Source organism: Hemitrygon akajei, chromosome 6, assembly GCF_048418815.1.
Source record: "Hemitrygon akajei chromosome 6, sHemAka1.3, whole genome shotgun sequence".
In the NCBI taxonomy this organism is placed as follows: Eukaryota; Metazoa; Chordata; class Chondrichthyes; order Myliobatiformes; family Dasyatidae; genus Hemitrygon; species Hemitrygon akajei.
In genome coordinates, this window is record NC_133129.1 from 1,332,526 (window position 1) to 1,354,439 (window position 21,914).

At 46.7% G+C, this 21,914-nt stretch overlaps 1 protein-coding gene across 7 annotated transcripts in view; it reads right to left on the reverse strand.

Moving 5' to 3' along the window:
* Positions 1-21,914, reverse strand: part of LOC140728806 (zinc finger protein 131-like) — a 116,457-nt gene that overhangs the window by 86,303 nt on the left and 8,240 nt on the right. For 6 of the 7 annotated variants that reach the window (XM_073047771.1, XM_073047770.1, XM_073047768.1 and 3 more), the window contains exons 2-3: positions 15,201-15,339; positions 13,239-13,340 (exon numbers count right to left, since the gene is read on the reverse strand). In XM_073047771.1, coding sequence (XP_072903872.1) covers positions 13,239-13,340; positions 15,201-15,330 — 232 coding nt within the window. In that variant the 5' untranslated portion in view covers positions 15,331-15,339. The remainder of the gene's footprint in view (positions 1-13,238; positions 13,341-15,200; positions 15,340-21,914) is intronic. The other variant, XM_073047772.1, reaches the window with a different exon arrangement.

The following is a 21,914-nucleotide window of genomic DNA, read 5'->3' on the forward strand; positions in this document are numbered from 1 at the left end:
AAGCCCCCTCAGTGTCCCACGTGCCTTTCTGAGGACAACTAGGCAAAGGTATCGCCTGACACAATTGAGCGACCGTGGACTGCTGAGTGACCTGCTCTGAGAGATAAGCCAAGCCTGATTCTTGGAGATCCTGGCCAACTGTCTCAGTTCCAACCACCTTCCTCTCCAACAGAGGGATCCCAACCTGTGGTCCACAGACCCCTTGGTTAGGGGTAGGAGTAAATGGCATCAAAACGATTAGGAACCCCTGCTCTCGAGACACACACTTAATCCTTATAAGCATATTTATATCTTTAGACCTCAGAAAAGGTGGTAAGATGCAGCAGCATTAGGGTATTCACCCCATTTTGCCTGCTCTGCCATCTGATCATGGCTGAATTGTTAAGTACAGGAGGTACCTAATAAAGTGACCACTGATTGGATTACTCCATCTCTGGCTGCGCTGCAAACACTTTAAACCAGTTTTATAATCAACTTGAGAGAGTCTGCAGATGCTGGAAATCCAACACACACAAAATGCCAAAGACCCTCTCGGCTCAAAAGGTCGACTATCTATTCATTTCCAAAGACGCTGCCTGACCTGCTGAGTTCCTCTGGCATTTTGCATGTGTCACTTTTATGATGCTGTTTACATTGTAAATCCATGCTGGGATTTATGTGTTTATGCACATTTTATTCCGTATCTGTGCTTTAACCTCAAACTTTATTTTTATATAATTCTTTGTTTTTTTATAACTGTTGAATGTCATTTTTTGTTGCATGCCGCGCCCTGACCAACACACTACAGCAAAACTCCTAGTACGTAGAAATGAGAAAGCTGATCGCTCACACTTGATAAACAGATTGATAGAGGGGTAGAGCAGAGAAGCAGGCCTCTCAGCCCTCCACGTCCAACCCAACCTCTTTTCTTGGCCAATGCATTAACCCTATTTGCCTGGACTGGGTCTGCTCGAGTGGCTCATGCAAGTGCCTGTAACTGTAGTGACTGTATCTGATTCCACCACCTTCACTGGCAGTGCATTCTAAACATCAGGCAGTCACTCAACCAGCGGAGGAGTCTGGGCAGCTCCCTCGGGAAGAAAGAGTCTTCCAATACACTTACACATAATATATAGGAGAAGGATTAGGCCATTCAGGCCATTGAGTTGGAAAGAGGCAAGGCAGTGGAGGCTAAAGTTCAGACAACACACAATATGATACACAGGAGGAATAACAGGCAGAAACTATACAAGAGATTCTGTAGGTGCACTGCGGTTGTACCTACACCTCAGGGACTGCAGCAGTTTAAGAAGGCAGCTCATCACCACCTTCTCAAGGGCAACTAGGGACAGGCAATAAATGCTGGCTTAGCTGGCAACAACCACATCCCGCAAATGAATAAATAAATAAAATCAGGAGCAACACAAAAAGCTGATGAGCTTCAGCAGATCAGGCAGCATCTGGAAGGAAATAAGGCCACACCCTAGACCACAAGACATAGGAGCAGAATTGGGCCATTCAGCCCATCAAGTCTGCTCTGCCATTCCATCATGGTTCATTTATTATCCCTCTCAATTCCAGTCTCCTGCCTTCATCTCACAACCTTTGACATCCTTACCAATCAAGAACCTGTCAACCTCAGCTGTAAATACACCCAATGACTTGGCACCACTACCATCAGTAATAATGAATTCCACACATACACCACCTTCTGCCTAGAGAAACTCCTCCTCATCTCTGTTTTAAATGGACAATAGACAATAGGTGCAGAAGTAGATCATTTGGCCCTTTGAGCCTGCACCGCCATTTTGAGAACATGGCTGATCATCTACTATCAATACCCGGTTCCTGCCTTGTCCCCATATCACTTGATTCCCCTATCCATAAGATACCTATCTAGCTCCTTCTTGAAAGCATCCAGAGAATTGGCCTCCACTGCCTTCCGAGGCAGTGCATTCCAGACCCCCACAACTCTCTGGGAGAAGAAGTTTTTCCTTAACTCTGTCCTAAATGACCTACCCCTTATTCTCAAACCATGCCCTCTGGTACTGGACTCTCCCAGCATCTGGAACATATTTCCTGCCTCTATCTTGTCCAATCCCTTAATAATCTTATATGTTGCAATCAGATCCCCTCTCAATCTCCTTAATTCCAGCATGTACAAGCCCAGCCTCTCTAACCTCTCTGCGTAAGACAGTCCGGACATCCCAGGAATTAACCTCGTGAATCTACGCTGCACTTCCTCTACAGCCAGGATGTCCTTCCTTAACCCAGGAGACCAAAACTGTACACAATACTCCAGGTGTGGTCTCACCAGGGCCCTGTACAAATGCAAGAGGATTTCCTTGCTCTTGTACTCAATTTATTTTGTAATAAAGGCCAACATTCCATTAGCCTTCTTCACTGCCTGCTGCACTTGCTCATTCACCTTCTAATCTGACACCCTCTAATCTGAGTCTGTGCCCTCTGGTCCGTACAATGGGAAACATTCTCTCCACATCCACTCTATCTAGGCCATTCAATATTCAATAGTTTCATTGAGATCCCACGTTCACCAGGAATGAAAAGAAAGAAAGGAGCTCCCCCACCCCCACTCCCTCTTGATCACAAACACGAGATTCTGCTGATGCTGGAGGTCCAGAGCAACACACACAAAATGCTGGAGGAACTCAGCAGGCCAGGCAGATTGTACGGAAATGAATAAACATGTAACGTTTCACGCCGAGACGCTTCTCCAGGACTGGAAGGGAAGGGGGCAGAAGTCAGAATAAGAAGGTGGAGGAAGGGAAGGAGTACAAGCTAGAAGGTGATAGGTGAAGCCAGATTGGGGTGGGGGGGAAGGTAGGTGAGTAGGGGAGAGTGGATAAAGTAAGAAGCTGGTGATAGGTGGAAAAGGTAAACGGTTGAAGAAGGTGGAATTGAAGAGGAAGGAAAGTGAACCATGGGAGAAGGGGAAGGATAAGGGGCACTAAGGGGAGGAATATAAAAAGGGGTAGTGCAGATGAAGATGGAGGAATCTGAAAGGAGAACACAGTGGACCACGGAATAAAGGGCAGGCGGCCAGGAGGGATGAATGGTAAATGATAAGCAGATCAACGGGGTAGGGAGGGAGAAGAAATGGAGTGATCGGGATCAGGGAAAGAAAGGGGGAGGAGCAGTTGCTGGAAGTTAGTGAAAGCAGTGTTCAAGACATCAGGCTGGAAACCACCAAAGCAGAAAATGAGGTGCCATTCCTTTAATATTTAGAGGAGGTTGTGGGTAGACAGGCCAGTGTAGGAATCAGAAGAGGAATTAATGTGAATGACCTCTGGGAGGTTAAAGGTTTTAGCTTTATTTATCATAGGTTTCCTATGGTGGGGGAGTCTAGGACCATAGGGCACAACTTTCAGTGAGAGTGACGTCCATTTATAACACAGGTGAGCCTATGGAATTCGTTGCTACAGGCAGCTGTTGACACCAAGTCATTGGGTGTATTTAAAGCTGAGGTTAACCGATCCTTGATAGGTCAGGGCATGAAAGATTATGGGGAGAAGGCAGGAGAATGGGGTTGAGAGGGAGAATAAATCAGCCACAATCAAATAGTGGAACAGACTCGATGGGCTGAATGGCCTAATTCTGCTCCAATGCTTATGGTCTATTGCAACATACAGTACAATGCATTGTCTGCATTAAATTAAATCAGCAAGGATGGCGCTGGGCAGCCCACATGAGGCGCTAACATAGCAGGCACATAACTCACCAGCCAAAACCCTTATCGTTAGAATGTGTGGGAGTAAACAAGGGCATCAGGAAGAAACAAACCCTTGCGGACACGGAGATAATGTCAGTGGCATGATCGCTGACACGGCAATGTCACACTACCTGGCCACCTTGGCCGATATGGTGGACCAAGTGAAGATAGTCAACAAAGCAATTCCCCAACCCGTATCTGGTCTTGTACAAAGCAATTCTCCACCCTGTGCCAACCACGTAACCTACTCTAGAAGCTGCCTAGAATTACCCTACCACATAGCCCACTATTTTTCTAAGCTCCATGTACCTATCTAAGAGTCTTTTATATTACCCTGTTGTATCAGCCTCCATCACCGTCGCTGGCAGTGCATTCCACGCACTCACCACTCTTTGACAGAAAAACTTACCTCGGAAATACCCCTTGTACCTTCTTTCAAGCACCTTAAAACTATGCCCCCTCATCTTAGCCATTTCAGTCCTGGGAAAAAGCCCCAGGCTATCTGCACAATCAATGCCTCTCATCATCTTATACACCTCTATCAAGTCATCTCATCCCCTATCACTCCAAGAAGAAAAGGCCAAGTTCACTCAATCTATTCTCATAAGGCGTGCTCTCCAATCCAGGGAACATCCTTGTAAATCTCCTCTGCACTCTCTCTATAATATCCACATCCTTCCTGTAGTGAGGTGACCAGAACTGAACACAGTACTCCAAGTGGGGTCTGACCAAGCTCTTAAGTAGCTGTAACATTACCTCACGGCTCGTGAACTCAATCCCACGGTTGATGAAAGCCATCACAGCATACGCCTTCTTACAACACTGTAAGGAGGCGCTCTGTGAACTGTACGGGGCCATTAGCGAACTGCAGAACGCACACCCTGATGGTCTGTTTATTGACACCGGTGATGTTAACCACGCGAACCTTAAGTCAGTGCTCCCCAAATTCCATCAGTATGTGGACTTTGCAACGAGGGGGGAGAACGTGTTGGACCTGGTTTACACAAACATCCCCGACGCATACCGGGCAGAGCCCCGCCCCCGCCTCAGATACTCAGACCACATCTCTGTTATGCTAATCCCAGCATACAGACCGCTCGTCAGGCGCTCCAGACTAGTTCAGAAGCAGGTGAAAACCTGGCTAGCAGGAGCCATCTCTGCTCTTCAAGACTGCTTTGAGCACACTGACTGGCACATGTTCAGGGAGGCTGCAACCGATGGTGACTCTACCAACTTAGAGGAGCACACAGCATCAGTGACCAGCTACATCAGCAAGTGCATTGATGATGTTACTCTGTCCAAGACCATCACTATACGCGCTAACCAGAAGCCATGGATGACCGCGGGGGTGCGTGGGCTGCTGAGGACCCGTGACTCCGCCTTCAGAGCAGGCGACAAGGCAGCCCTAACAACAGCAAGGGCCAAACTGTCCCGAGCCATCAGAGGGGCAAAGCGTGCACACGCCCAGCTAATTCACAGCCACTTCCAGGACAGCGGTGACACGCGGCGCATGTGGAAGGGCATCCAGGACATCACCAACTACAGGACAACATCACCTGACTGTGCGGGTGATGCCTCCCTCACAGATGCCTGAATAACTTCTATGCCCGGTTTGAGGCAGAAAATGAGGTGGCGGCGAGGAAGTCCACCCCTCCTACAAATGACCAAGTGCTATGTCTCACCGTGGCAGATGTGAGAAGCTACATCAGCAAGTGCATTGATCCCTGTGCAGGGTCAACCCACGGAAGGCTGCTGGACCAGACAACATCCCTGGTAGAGTGCTCAGAGGATGTGCAGACCAGCTTAGCTGATGTTCTCACTGACATCTTCAACATCTCCCTGAGCAGCGCTGCCGTTCCAACGTGCTTCAAGGCCGCCACCATCGTCCTCGTGCCGAAGAAGTCTTCAATGTCCTACCTCAGTGACTACCGTCCCATTGCACTCACATCCATCATCATGAAGTGTTTCAAGAGGCTCGTCATGAGGCATATCAAGACCCTGCTGCCCCCCCTTACTGGACCCCTTGCAGTTTGCGTACCACCCCAACCGCTCAACAGATGACGCCATTGCCACCACCCTCCACCTGGCCCTAACCCACCTGGACAAAAAAGACACAAACGTTCGGATGCTGTTCATAGACTTCAGTTCAGCATTCAACACAATCATCCCTCAGAAACTAATTGGAAAGCTGAGCCTACTGGGCCTGAACACCTCCCTCTGCAACTGGATCCTAGACTTCCTGACTGGGAGACCTCAGTCAGTCCGGATCGGGAGCAGCATCTCCAACACCATCACACTGAGCACGGGGGCACCCCAGGGCTGCGTGCTCAGTCCACTGCTGTTCACTCTGCTGACCCACGACTGTGCTGCAACACACAGCTCGAACCATATCATCAAGTTCGCCAATGACACGACCGTGGTGTGTCTCATCAGCAAGAATGACGAGTCAGCATACGGAGAGGAGGTGCAGCGGCTAATGGACTGGTGCAGAGTCAACAACCTGTCTCTGAATGTGAACAAAACAAAAGAGATGGCTGTTGACTTCAGGAGGGCACGGAGCGATCACTCCCCACTGAACATCGATGGCTCCTCAGTAGAGATCGTTAAGAGCACCAAATTTCTTGGTGTTCACCTGATGGAGAATCTCAGCTGGTCCCTCAACACCAGCTCCATAGCAAAGAAAGCTCAGCAGCGTCTCTACTTTTTGTGAAGGCTGAGGAAAGTCCATCTCCCACCACCCCCCCATCCTCACCACATTCTACAGGGGTTGTACTGAGAGAGTGCTGAGCAGCTGCATCACTGCCTGGTTTGGAAACTGCACCATCTCAGATCGCAAGACCCTGCAGTGGATAGTGAGGTCAGCTGAGAAGATCATCGGGGTGTCTCTTCCTGCCATCGTGGACATTTACACTACACGCTGCATCCGCAAAGCAAACAGCTTTATGAAGGACGCCATGCACCTGTCATACAATCTCTTCTCCCTCCTGCCGTCTGGGAAAAGGCTCCGAAGCATTCGGGCTCTCACGACCAGACTATGTAACAGTTTCTTCCCCCAAGCTATCAGTCTCCTCAATACCCAAAGCCTGGACTGACACCTTGCCCTAATGTCCTGTTTATTATTTATTGTAATGCCTGCACTGTTTTTGTGCACTTTATGCAGTCCTGGGTAGGTCTGTAGTCTAGTGTAGCTTTCTCTGTGTTTTTTTTTTAGTAGATCAGTCTAGTTTTGGTACTGTGTCATGTGACACCATGGTCCTGAAAAACGTTCTCATTTTTACTATGTACTGTACCAGCAGTTATGGTCGAAATGAGAATAAAAAGTGACTTGACTTGACTTGAACCTGCCAGCAGCTTCGAGTGTCCTATGGACACAGACTCCAAGATCTCTCTGATGCTCCACACTGTCAGGAGTCTACCAAAATGAACCATCTCGCACTTATCTGGGTTGAACTTCATCTGCCATTTCTCAGCCCAGTTCTGCATCCTATCAATGTCCCGCTGTAACCTCTGACAACCCTCCAGGCCATCCACCCCACAAACAGGACAAAATTCTGCAAATGCTGTCTGGCCTGCGGAGTTCCCCCAGCAATTTGTGTGTGATATCCACAACACCCCCAACTTTTGTGTCATCAGCAAATTTACTAATCCACTCTTCTACTTCCTCATCCAAGTCATTTATAAAAATCACAAAGAGGAGGAGTCCCAGGACAGATCCCTGAGGCATACCACTGGTCACCGACCTCCATGCAGAATATAACCCGTCTACAAACACCCCTTGCCTTCTGTAGTCAAGCCAATTATGGATCCACAAAGCAAGGTCTCCTTGGATCCCATGCCTCCTTACTTTCTGAATGAGCCTTGCATGGGCAACTTTATCAAATGCCTTACTGAAATCCATATACACTACACCCACTGCTCTTCCTTCATCAATGTGTTTTGTTACCTCCTCAAAGAATTCAATCAATCAGGCTCATAAGACATACCTGCTCTTGACAAAGCCATGCTGACTATCCCTATTCAGATTATATCTCCCCAAATGCTCATAACTCCTACCTCTCAGGATCTTCTCCAAAAACTTGGCCACCACTGAAGTCAGACTCACTGGTCTATAATTTCCTTGATTATCTCTACTCCATTTCTTGAACAAGGGAACAACATTTGCAACCTTCCAATCCTTCGGAATCTCTCCCATCCCCATTGATGATACAAAGAGGTTCAGCAATCTCCTCCCTCACTTCCCACTGTAGCCTGGGGTATATCTCATCCTCTTTTTTAATGTCTATACACTTAAGCGTGTCAGTCCACTGTAAGTCATCTTCATAATTGTCGAGGTCCTTTTCATTGGCGAATACTGAAACAAAGTATTCATTAAGTACCTCCTCTACCTCTTCCAGCTCCATGCACACGTTTCCACTATCGCACCTGATTCTTACACGTCTCATCCTCTTGCTCTTCACATACTTGTAGAATGCCTTGGGGTTTTCCTTAATCCTGCTCACCAAGGCCTTCTCATGGCCTCTTCTTGGTCTAATTTCATTCTTAAGCTCTTTCATGGCACTCTGGAGCTCTAACAAACCAAGCTTCTTGAATCATTTATAAGTTTTTCTTTTCTTCTTAACTAGATTTTCTACATCCTTTGTACACCATGGTTCTTTAACTCTGCCATCCTTTCCTTGCCTCAATGGAACATACCTATGCAGAATGCTATGCAAATGTTCCCTGAACATCTGTCACATTTCTGCCGTTATCTCCCTGAGAACATCAGCTCCCAATTTATGCTCCCAAGTTTCTGCCTAATAGCATCATATTTCCCCCAAATTGTTTTTCCAAATTGTCTGCTCCTATCCCTCTCCAGCGCTATGGTGAAGAAGACAGAGTTGTGGTCATTACTTCCAAAATGCTCTCCCACCGAGAGATCTGACACCTGACCAGGTTCATTTCCCAATACCAGATCAAGTACAGCCTCTCCTCTCGTTGGCTTATCTACATATTGTGTCGGAAAGCCTTCCTGAACACACCTAACAAACTCCATTCAAACTAAACCCCTTGATCTAAGGAGATGCCAATCAATATTAGGAAAATTAAAATCTCCCATCATGACAACCCTATTATTATTGCACCATTCCAGAATCTGCCTCCCTATCTGCTCCTCGATGTCTCTGTTACTATTGGGTGGTCTATAAAAAACACCCAGTAGAGTTATTGTGCCTTTCCTGTTTCTGACTTCTACCAACAATGACTCAGTAGACAATCCCTCCATGACTTCCTCCTTTTCTACAACCATGATACTATCCCTGATCAGCAATGCCACTCCCCCACCTCTTTTGCCTTCCTCCCTGTCCTTTCTGAAACATCTAAAGCCCAGCACATTCAGCAGCCATTCCTGCTCCTGAGAGAACCAAGTGTCTGTAATGGCCACAACATCATAGTTCCATGTATTGATCTACACACTCTAAGTCCATCCACCTTGTTTATGAACGCCTTGCATTAAAATAAACACACCTCAAACCATCTGGCTGAGTGCATCTTTGTTCTATTATCTGCTTATCCTTCCTCACAAACTCCCAACAAGTTGTCTCTACTTGTGCTCCAACCTCCCCATCTTCTGTCTCTCCACTTCGGTTCCCACCCCCCTGCAAATCTACAAACGTTTGTAGTTTAAACCCTCCCCAATAGCATTAGCAAGTCTCCCTCCCAGGATATTGGTTCCTCTCCAGTTTAAATGCAACCCATCCTACTTGTACAGGTCACCCCTTCCCCAGAAAAGGTTCCAATGATCAAAGAACTTGAAACCCTGCCCCCTGCAACATCTCCTCAGCCACTCATTTGTCTACGCTGTCTTCCTGTTTTGACCTTCCCTAGCTCATGGCACCGGGAGTAATCCGGAGATTACTACCTTGGAGGTCCTGCTCTTCAGTCTCCTTCCTAAACTCCCTAAACTTACTGTGCAGGACCTTGACCCTTCTACTGCCTATGTCATTGGTACCAATATGGACCATGACCTCCAGCTGCTTACCCTCCCTTTCAAGAATATTCTGCAACTGCTCAGAGGCATCCTGTACCCTAACACTCGGGAGGCAACACACTATCCTGGCTTCTCTTTTGCTGCCACAGAATCTTCCATCTGTTTCCCTAACTATCGAGTCCCCAATGACTATTGCTCCACCTGACCTGGAGGGTCAGGGACCGGGAGGTAAAGGAACCATTAGGAGGTAGTGACCATAATATGATATGTTTTAACTTACAATTTGAGATGGAGAAGGGAAAATCAGATGTGTCAGTATTACAGTTGAACAAAGGGAACTATGGAGCTATGAGGGAGGAGCTGGCCAAAGTTCAATGGAACAATACCCTAGCAGGGAAGACAGTGGAACAACAATGGCAGGTATTTCTAGGAATAATACAGAAGGTGCAGGATCGGTTCATTCCAAAGAGGAAGAAAGATCCTAAGGGAGTAAAAGGCAGCCGTGGCTGACGAGGGAAACAAAGGGCAGTATAAAAATAAAAGAGAAGTATAACATAGCAAAGATGAGCAGGAAACCAGAGGACTGGGAAGCTTTTAAAGAGCAACAAAAGATAACAAAAAAGGCAATACGCCAAGAAAAAATGAGGTATGAAGGTAAACTAGCCAAGAATATAAAGGAGGATAGTAAAAGCTTCTTTAGGTATGTGAATAGCAAAAAAATATTTAAGGCCAAAATTGGACCATTGAAGACAGAAAAGGGTGAATTTATTATGGGGAACAAGGAAATGGCAGACGAGTTGAACAGGTACTTTGGATCTGTCTTCACTAGGGAAGACACAAACAATCTCCCAGATGTAATAGTGGTCAAAGAAACTACGGTAAAGGATGAACTGAAGGAGATTTATATTAGGCAAGAATCGATGTTGGATAGACTGTTGAGTCTGAAGGCTGATAAGTCCCCGGGACCTGATGGTCTGCATCCCAGGGTACTTAAAGAGATGGCTCTAGAAATCGTGGACGCATTGGTAATCATTTTCCAATGTTCTATAGATTCAGGTACAGTTCCTGCTGACTGGAGGGTGGCTAATGTTGTCCCACTTTTCAAGAAAGGAGGGAGAGAGAAAACAGGGTTAGCCTGACGTCAGTGGTGGGAAAGATGCTGGAGTCAATTATAAAAGAGGAAATTACGACACATTTGGATAGCAGTAGAAGGCTCAGTCCAAGTCAGCATGGATTTATGAAGGGAAAATCATGCTTGACTAATCTTCTGGAGTTTTTTGAGGATGTAACTATGAAAATGGACAAGAGAGAGCCAGTGGATGTAGTGTACCTGGACTTCCAGCAAGCTTTTGATAAAGTCCCACATAGGAGATTAGTGGGCAAAATTAGGGCACATGGTATTGGGGGCAGAGTACTGACATGGATTGAAAATTGGCTGGCTGACAGGAAACAAAGAGTAGCGATTAACGGGTCCCTTTCGGAATGGCAGGCTGTGACCAGTGGGGTACCGCAAGGTTCGGTGCTGGGACCACAGCTGTTTACAATATACATTAATGATTTAGATGAAGGGATTAAAAGTAACATTAGCAAATTTGCTGATGACACAAAGCTGGGTGGCAGTGTGAAATGTCAGGAAGATGTTATGAGAATGCAGGGTGACTTGGACAGGTTGGGTGAGTGGGCAAATGTATGGCAGATGCAGTTTAATGTGGATAAATGTGAGGTTATCCACTTTGGTGGCAAGAACAGGAAGGCAGATTACTATCTAAATGGAGTCAAGTTAGGAAAAGGGGAAGTACAACAAGATCTAGGTGTTCTTGGGGAAGTACAACAAGATCTAGGTGTTCTTGTACATCAGTCAATGAAAGCAAGCATGCAGGTACAGCAGGCAGTAAAGAAAGCTAATGGCATGCTGGCCTTTATAACAAGAGGAATTGAGTATAGGAGTAAAGAGGTCCTTCTGCAGCTGTACAGGGCCCTGGTGAGACCCCACCTGGAGTATTGTGTGCAGTTTTGGTCTCCAAATTTGAGGAAGGACATTCTCGCTATTGAGGGAGTGCAGCGTAGGTTCACAAGGTTAATTCCCGGAATGGCGGGATTGTCATATGCTGAAAGATTGGAGCGATTGGGCTTGTATACACTGGAATTTAGAAGGATGAGAGGGGATCTGATTGAAACATATAAGATTATTAAGGGATTGGACACGCTGGAGGCAGGAAGCATGTTCCCGCTGATGGGTGAGTCCAGAACTAGAGGCCACAGTTTAAGAATAAGAGGTAGGCCATTTAGAACTGAGATGCGGAAAAACTTTTTCACCCAGAGAGTGGTGGATAGGTGGAATGCTCTGCCCCAGAAGGCAGTGCAGGCCAAGTCTCTGGATGCATTCAAGGGAGTTAGATAGAGCTCTTATAGATAGCAGGGTCAAGGGATATGGGGAGAGGGCAGGAACGGGGTACTGATTGTGTATGATCAGCCATGATCACAGTGAATGGCGATGCTGGCTAGAAGGGCCGAATGGCCTACTCCTGCACCTATTGTCTATTGACCACCCTACCCATCTGAGGCTCAGAGCCAAGCACAGTGCTATTGGTCTGACCACTGCTGCTGCTTTGATATGTTTTTTATATATTTATATATATATCCCAGATATGTCATCTCCCAAGCAGTATCCAAAGGGGTATACCTGTTGCTGAGGGGATTGGCCACAGGAAGACCCTACACTGATTTCTTTCTCCCTTTACCTCTCTCCGTGTTCACCCATCTATTCCCCGAATTCTGCACTCTGGATGTAACCACCTGCTCAAAAGTCGTATCTATCAATTGCTTTGCCTCCCGGATGACCCTTAGTTCATCCAACTCCAGCTCCAGCTCCTTAACGTGGTCTTTCATAAGCTGGAGTTGGCTGCACTTCCTGCAGGTGTAGTCATCAGGGAAACTATCATGTTCCATGAATTCCCACCTCCTACAGGAGGAGCATTCCACTGCCATATCCTGCCCGCACTGTACAATGGGCAACCAAGAACAAATCTACTAACCTGTGTCTTTGGCCTCAGCCTCTTCTCGTTGAAGCCTCGAGTCAAAGCCTGATGTTCCTTTCACCGCTGGCCTACTCCCAACAAAAGCCACCCTGCTTGTCCTTTCTGTACTTTTATTTACTTTGAAATGTTCTGTTCCCGCTGCTGATTGGGCCTCCGGAATGTCCGAAAGCCTGCGAAACTCTCCTTTTATACTAGCTTCGCCGACCTGTGAGTAAACTCCTCGAAGTGCTCTGCTCCCACCGCTGATTGGACTTCTGGTCTCATACAAAGCAGTTCCCCAACCTGTATCTGGTCTTGTACAAAGCACTTAGGTTACATGGTCGACACAACATTGTGGGCCAAAGGGCCTGTAATGTGCTGTAGATTTCTATGTTCCTAATTCCCCAATCTGTATCTGGTCCATACAAGAACAGGGCAGTTTCTGAAGCTGTACATCACCCGTACTTGTACAGATGACAATGAACTTGACTTGACTTAAAGCAAAAAAAAATCTTCTTATCTCAGTGAAATCGTTGTCAAAACTTACCTTCAATCACAACCAAGTTTTCTTCTCTAAAGTCCTGGAAGAAACGACAAAAGAACTGGCTGCAGGCAGCAAGGACGGCCTTGTGGGCTTTGAAATGGTGACCTGCGGGAACACAATGCCATTTCTCTCTCTGTGAGCTGCCAGCGATACTCTAACCAGTTTCCAGCAAACAGCCATGCCAAAGACAGTGCCCACACCTGGTCAAACATGACCCAGAGGGCAGCAGATGGCATTTGGAATCAGAATTCAGTTTATTATCACTGACAGGTATCATGGATTTTGTTCTGTTGTGCAATACATTAAAAAATACAATAAATTACAATAAGAATATATTAAAATATAAATAAAGAGTGCAAAAAGAAAGCAAAATAGTGAGGTAATGTTTAAAAGCTATTCAGGAATCTGATGGCAGAGGGGAAGAAGCTGTTCCTAAATTGGTTGAACACCCAAGTTAGCGTAGTCTTTCATTGATTTTATTATGGCTAATATTCTATTATGGGCTTATTGAGTATGTCCGCAAGAAAATGAATCTTGGGGTCGTATATGGTGACATATATGTACTTTGATATTAAATTTACTTTGAACTTTTGAGAATTCAAAAGAGAATTTCTCCAACTTTTCCCAGGGTCAAAATGTCTAATACTAGAAGGTATGTGTTTAAGTTGAGAGAGATTAATTGAGAGCTGCAGGACATTTTCTTTAATTTTACACATAAAAGTGATGGGTTCCTGGAATGTGGATGCAGATAGGATAGAGGTGTTTAAGGGGCTCCTCGGAAGTCACAAGAATGTGCAGAGAATGGAGTGCTGTAGACATTGTGCAGGCAGAAGGGATTTGTTTACTTAGGTATTTAAATACTGACCTCACAATCTGCCTGTTGTGACCTTGCACCTTATTGTCTAGCTGCACTGCACTTTCTCTGTAACTGTAACACTTTATTCTGCACTCCGTTATTGTTTTACCTCAATGTGCTGTGTAATGACTTGATCTGTACGGTCAGAATACAAGTATTTTTTAACTGTACAGGGAAAGGTTGAATAGGTTAGGAATTAATTCCCTGTCATATGGGAGAATGAGGGGAGATTTGATAGAAGTGTACAAAATTATGAGGTGTATGCATAGAGTAAATGCAAGGAGGATTTTTCCACTGAGATTGGGTGAGACTCGAATTAGAGGTCATAGGTAAAGGGTGAAAGGTGAAATATTTAAGGGGCACTTCTCTCACTCTCTCACTCAGGCGAGAATGTGGAGCGAGCTGCCAGCAGAAGTAGTGAATGCAGATTTCAATTTCAACATTTAAGAGGAGTTAATATAAAATGGGAGGTTATGGAGGATTATCGCCCCAGTGTGGGTCAATGGGCTAGGCAGATTAACATAATCTCTAGATGGGCCAAAGGAGCTGTTTCTGTGCTGTAGTACTCTAAAGGCTGATTTATAGTTGTGTGTACGGACGACGCTGTAGCCCTGATTTTCACTTCTGCATCGCTGTACGCTGTAGCAAGCATGCGTTGGTGTGCACAAAACGCTAGTTGGCGATGGGGTTTCTATGGCACTGTGTTGAGTTCCTTCATGAGAGACATGGACGAGGCAATACACTTTAAACATTTTTGCATGTTGGCAGGTAGATTTGACGATTTGGTTCACCTATTTCGCATTGGTGTACAGACATGGAGGAGAATAAGCAACCAGAAATGCGATGCTACCAAGCAGACCAATCACAGTTGCTGCGGTCTGCGTCACTGCAACGCGTGAGTTACTTTTTTGGGGAGGTGCACGTCACCCTGCGGCATAGAGCACGGCGTAGGGTACGCGGTACCTACAGCGTCGATACGACGCACAAGTATAAATCAGCCTTTAGGCTGGTGCTTGCTGTTTTACATTACAAGTAACAAGTCTGTGCCAAAAGGATATAGCTCTCCCAAAGACCCAATCCTAGTTTAAAAAGAGGTGTGAAATACTGACCATCCACAATGAGGGTGATGTCTGTAAATTGCTCTTGCTGTCGCTGCTCATTCAGCCGATCTAACACCAGCTTGTAGTAGTTACTTGGCACCTCATCAGCACTATCCACTAACATCTCTTCCGCCTCCATGCTGGATTACTGCAAAGAAACCACAAACCATCAAGTGGTTTAAAATTTAAAAACAGAATTGCTGTAGAGTTCAGAGTTCTGAGTGAGTGAGTTCCAATTTCTGGGTCAGCAAGAAGGCAGGAGAATGGGGTTGAGAGGGAAAATAAATCAGCCATGATGGAATGGTGGAGCAGACTCGATGGACAGAATGGCATAATTCTGTTCCATGTCTTATGGTCTAAAGTTGAGAAAGGATCAATGACCTAAAACAGAACATTAAGATCAGTAAAGGCCTTTCAGCCCAAGATCAATCTAACCCTTCCCTCCCACATAACCCTCCATTTTTCTATCATCCATGTGTCTAAGTCTCTTAAATGCCCCTAATTTTTCTGCCTTTACCACCAGCACATTCCACACACCCACCACTCTCTATCTCAGACATTTCCCCCCACTGCCCAATACTTTCCTCCAATCACCTTAAAATTATGACCCCTCATGTAAGCCACTGGCGACCCAGGAGAAAGTTTGGCTGTCCACTTGAAGTATGCCTTCAATCATCTTGATACCTGTCAAATCACCTCTCATCCTCCTTCGTTCCAAAAAGCTTACTCAAACTATACACACAAAATGCTGGTGGAACACAGCAGGCCAGGCAGCATCTATAAGGAGAAGCACTGTCGATGTTCGAGCCGAGACCCTTCGTCGACAGTGCTTCTCCTTATAGATGCTGCCTGGCCTGCTGTGTTCCACCAGCATTTTGTGTCTGTTGCTTGAATTTCCAGCATCTGCAGATTTCCTCGTGTTTACTCAAACTATGGTAGCTTAGGGCACCACGGTAGCATCGTGGTCAGTGTGACCCTATTAAAGCTCGGGGCATTTTGGAGTTCTCCAAGTACACATCCTTCCTATAATGAGGTGACCAGCAATGAACACAATACTCCAAATGTGGTCTAACCAGGGTTTGTAGATTTACAATATTACCTCACAGCTCTTGAATACAGTCTCCTGACTAATGCAGAACACACCATACACCTTCTTTTAACAAACAAGTTGTGCAGAACATTGAGGGATCTATGGACATGGATGCCAAGAAATAAATATATAAAATAAAATGATTAATATGCTTATGCATAAAGCATCTAGATGAAAATGTACAGCTCTGACGATTTACATTAATTTCAGAGTATAGTAAAAAGTTGGCACAACATCATAAACAGAAGGACCTGTACTGTACTGTTGTATGTCCTCAGATTCCTTCTTCTTCAGCCCTTTACCTTTTCCACCTATCACCTCCCAGCTTCTTACTTCATCTCCACTCCCCCCCCCCCCCCACGCACCTGGCTTCACCCATCACCTTCTAGCTTGTAGACCTTCCCCTCCCCGCACCTCTTAACCTGGCTTCTCTCCCTTTCCTGTCCTGATGGACCTGGGACGGAAACGTGGGCTGTTTATTCCGCTCCACAGAGGCTGCCTGATCTGCTGAGTTCCTCCAGCACTTTGTGGGTGTCTTGTTCTATATTAATTTGCCTGTGCTTGGTTTTATTTGTGAAACAGATGATTCATTTTGAAGAAAACGGCAGACGGGAGCAGCTGACAAGAGGAGACAGGAGAGTAGTGTTGTGTAATGGCTGGAGATGGGGATGCACAGCACACACAGAGGGGAAGCATGAAGCAGATTTGCTGTCCTACACAAGGTCGATTTCATAAGTTGTGGAGCATTTTCATGGGAAAGCAACATCCATCATCAGAATCTGCCACCACCCAGGCAGGCCCGTGCCTCTCACCTTGTTGTTACCGTTGGACAGAAGGCCCAGGAGCCTCAGGACCCACACCACCAGCTTCAGGAACAATTCTTACCCCTCAGCCATCAGGTTCTCAAACCAGAGGGGATAACTTCACTCACCCCTTCACTGTCCTGTTCCCACCAAAATGGACTCACTTTCAAGTACTCACCGTCACCTGTTCTCAATACTTAATTATTAGATATTTTTATTTCATTTTGTATTTGCACAGTTTGTTATCTTTTGCAAATTGGCTGTTTACCCGTCCTGTTGTGGGTACAGTCTTTCATTGATTCTATTGTGTTTCTTTGTATTTACCATGAATGCCTGCAAGAAAATAAATCTCAGGCTTGTATGCAGTGACATATACATACTTTGATAATAAATTTACTTTGAACATTGATTGCTCCTGATACAATGAACACAGAACAGTACAGCGCAAGAACAGGCCATTCAGCCCACAACATTGTGCTGAACCCGCTAAAAAGCAAATCAAAACACTCAAACACTGATCCCTCCTACCTACACCATGTCCATATCCCTCCATCTTCCCCACACCCATGTGCCTATCCAAACGTCTCTTAAAAGCCTCCAATGTATTTGCCTCCACCACCTTAGCAGACAGCACATTCCAGGCATGCACCACTCTGTAAAAAAACTTGCCCCTCACACCTGCTTTGAACTGACCCCTTTCACCTTCAATCCGTGCCCTCTGGTACTAGACATTTCAACCCTGGGGAGAAGATACTGTCAGTCTAATCTAATTATGCCTCTCATAATCTTATAAGCCTCCACCACTCCAGAGAAAACAACCCAGGTTTGTGCAACCTCTCGTGATAGCACGTGCCCTGTAAACTAGGCAGCATCCTGGTAAACCTCTTCTGCAAAGCCTGAACATCCTTCCTATAGTGGGTGAACAGAACTGTATACAATACTCTAGATGTGGCCTAAATTTATAAAGTTGCAACATAACTTCTTGACTTCAAGCAGCTGAGAATTAGTCTAGAGTTTCATCGCATACAATGTGCAGTTGCCAAAGGGGAACAAGGCAACCAAATAAACCCTTGTGCTTTCAGTTCCCCGTTTGCAAGAATCCGATCTCAAACCTCCCATCTAACCATCTCTACATCATGCTGCCTCTAAAGCAGGGTTCCCAACCTCTTTTACACCATGAACCAATACCATTAATCAAGGGGTCTGTGGAGCCCAGGGATACGCACATAGTTAAAAAGAAAGCGGGGACCATGTAGGAGGGAAGAGTTAGACTGATCTTAGAGTAGGTTAAGAGGTTGCACAACAGTGTGGGCCATAGGACCTGAACTTATTTTAAACTTATTTACAGAAACAGCATGGAACAGGCCCTTGTGGCCCAACAAGTCATTCTGATCACGAAAGCACCCATTAATTCTAGCCTAATTTACAATGACAAATTAACCAGTATGCCTTTGGACTGCAGGAGGAGACCGGAGCACCCGGAGGAAACCCACAAGGTCTAATGGAGAACGTACAAAATCTTTAGAAACAGCGCTGGAATTGAACTCTGAACTTTGGAACATCCCAAGCTAAAATAGCATTACTTTAATCGCTACACTACCGTGACAACTGCTAGACTGCTGTGCTTTTGTGTTCCATGGTCCATGAGGCATTTCCCGGTGAGTTTCTGGGCAACGGTGCTGACTGTGGGGGTCACGTTGACAATCATGATATTGAACATGAAGAACGGACTCCCGTCATGGAGTTGGTTTTCGTCTCTCACTTTGATAGCACCTAACAGCCATTACCTCCACGTTGTCTGAGTCTCGGGCTAAGAAACTACTTTTGGGGGAACTCAGAGGGTCAGGCAGTATCTGCGGAGGGAAAGGAGAGCTTGATCTGTTGAACTGAGACCCCGACTCAGGCTGAGAGCGTGGAGGGGAGGTGGGAGGTAGGAGGAGGTGAGAGGGAGTAGTGGAACAGGGGGCTGGTCGGTGGTTGCAGGATCCAGGTGAGGTGAATGCTGGGCAGGTGGAGGAGAGGTGTCACGAGGGCCTGCGTCACCGAGTCAGAGGTCCGTGCTTGTCTGGAGTCAAGACCTGAAGGTCAAACCAGAATCAGTGAGACCTTGGGCAGGCTGAAGCTACACACCTGATGTCTGGGAGTCAGAGACTGGAAGCCGGAAGCTGTCATGGGGTTGGAGACCTGTCTGTGTAAGTGGGAGGGTGGGGAGGGAAGGGGCTTGTTAAGCCGGGGTTGTGTTGTTCTGCTGAGCACTGTCAGCACACTCTGTTGCCGCCAGAAAGTGTGGCAACACTTGCGGGCTGCCCCCAGAGCACCCTCGGCTGTGCTGGCAGGTGATAGGTGCACCCAGGTGAGGTGGGAGATGGTGGGCAGGTGGGGGAGAGAAGACATGGGCCCCTGGGCTCTGTGGTCCAGCAGAGTCTGATACCACACTGCTCTGTGGGTCGACTCGACTGGGACTAATATCACCAGTGAGAGTTCACTAGAATATGCCACCTTGTACGAGAGAAATCAGAAAAAGGAATCAGATTGTATAAGTGACACCCTGACGGAGGAGTGAAGAACAATTTCTGGCAGGTTTCCTGTGCTGGAGGCTCGCTGGAAATAATAGAACAACCAACCGCAGCACGGGAACCAGGCCGCAGAAAATGGCGGCTATTTAAACTTTACGACGACTGCGAACCCCCACCAGCAGAACTCATCCAAAGGTACACGTTCACTCAGCGGCCATTTCATCAGGTCCATCTGCTCGGCAATGCGAGTACCAAAGCAGCCAGTCATCCGGCAGCAACTCAATGCACAGAAGCATGAGGCATTGGAGCAGAAATAGGCCATTCAGCCCATCGAGTCTGCCCTGCCAATCCGTTGTGGCTGATTTATTATTCCTCTCAACCCCATTCTCTTGCCTTCATCCCATAACCTTTGACTCCCTTATTAATCAAGAATCTATCAACCTGCACTTTAAACATACTCAATGATTTGGCCTCTACAGCAGTCTGTGGCAATGAGTTCCACAGATTCACCACCGTCTGGCTAAATAAATTCCTCCTCATCTCTGTTTAAAATGAACATTTCTCAACTCTGAAATTGTGCCCTCTAGTCCTAGACTCTTCTACTTTGGAAACATCCTCTCCACATCTAAGCTTTTCATTCTTCTAAGCTACAGAGTCATTAAATAGAAACATAGAAAACCTACAGCACAATACAGGCCCTTCAGCCCACAAAGCTGTGCCAAACATGTCCTTACCTGAGAAATTACTTGGCTTATCCATAGCCCTCTATTTTTCTAAGCTCCATGTGCCTATTCAGGAGTCTCTTAAAAGACCCTGTCATATCCACCTCCACCACCACCGCCGGCAGCCTATTCCACGTACTCACCACTCTCTGCATAAAAAACTTACCCCTGACATCTCTTCTGTACCTGCTTCCAAGCACCATAAAACTGTGCCCTCTCGTGCTAGCCATTTCAGCCCTGGGGAAAAGCCTCTGACTATCCACATGATCAATGCCTCTCATCATCTTGTACACCTCTATCAGGTCAACTCTCATCCTCCATTGCTCCAAGGAGAAAAGGCTGAGTTCACTCAACCCTGTGTGCTGCTGAGGACCCGCGACTCCGCCTTCAGAGCAGGTGACAAGGCAGCTCTAACAACAGCAAGGGCCAAACTGTCCCGAGCCATCAGAGGGGAAAAGCGTGCACATGCCCAGCTAATCCACAGCCACTTCCAGGACAGCGGCGACACGTGGCACATGTAGAAGGGCATCCAGGACATCACCAATTACAGGACTACATCACCTGACTGTGCAGGTGATGCCTCACTCCCAGATGCGCTGAATAACTTCTACACCTGGTTTAAGGCGGAAAATGACGTGGCGGCGAGGAAGTCCACCCCTCCTACAAATGACCAGGTGCTGTGTCTCACCGTGGCCGATGTGAGAAGAACCCTGTGCAGGGTCAACCCATGGAAGGCTGTTGGACCAGAGTGCTCAGAGGATGTGCAAACCAGCTAGCAGATGTTCTCACTGACATCTTCAACATCTCCCTGAGCAGCGCTGCCGTTCCAACGTGCTTCAAGGCCACCACCATCGTCCCCATACCGAAGAAGTCTTCAGTGTCCTGCCTAAATGACTACCGTCCCGTTGCACTTACATCCATCATCATGAAATGTTTCGAGAGGCTCATCATGAGGTATATCAAGACCCTGCTGCCCCCCTCACTGGACCCCCTGCAATTTGCGGACCGTCCCAACCGCTCATTAGATGACGGCATTGCCACCACCCTCCACCTGGCCCTAACCCACCTGGACAAAAAAGACACATACATTCGGATGCTGTTCATAGACTTCAGTTCAGCATTCAACACAATCATTCCTCAGAAACTAGTTGGAAAGCTGAGCCTACTGGGCCTGAACAACTCCCTCTGCAACTGGATCCTAGACTTCCTGACTGGGAGACCTCAGTCAGTCCGGATCAGGAGCAGCATCTCCAACACCATCACACTGAGCACGGGGGCTCCCCAGGGCTGCGTGCTCAGTCCACTGCTGTTCACTCTGCTGACCCACGACTGTGCTGCAACACACAACTCAAGCCACATCATCAAGTTCGCCAATGACACGACCGTGGTGGTCTCATCAGCAAGAACGACGAGTCAGCTTACAGAGAGGAGGTGCAGCGGCTAACGGACTGGTGCAGAGTCAACAACCTGTCTCTTAACGTGAACAAAACAAAAGAGATGGCTGTTGACTTCAGGAGGGCACGGAACGACCACTCCCCGCTGAACATCGACGGCTCCTCAGTAGAGATCGTTAAGAGCACCAAATTTTTTGG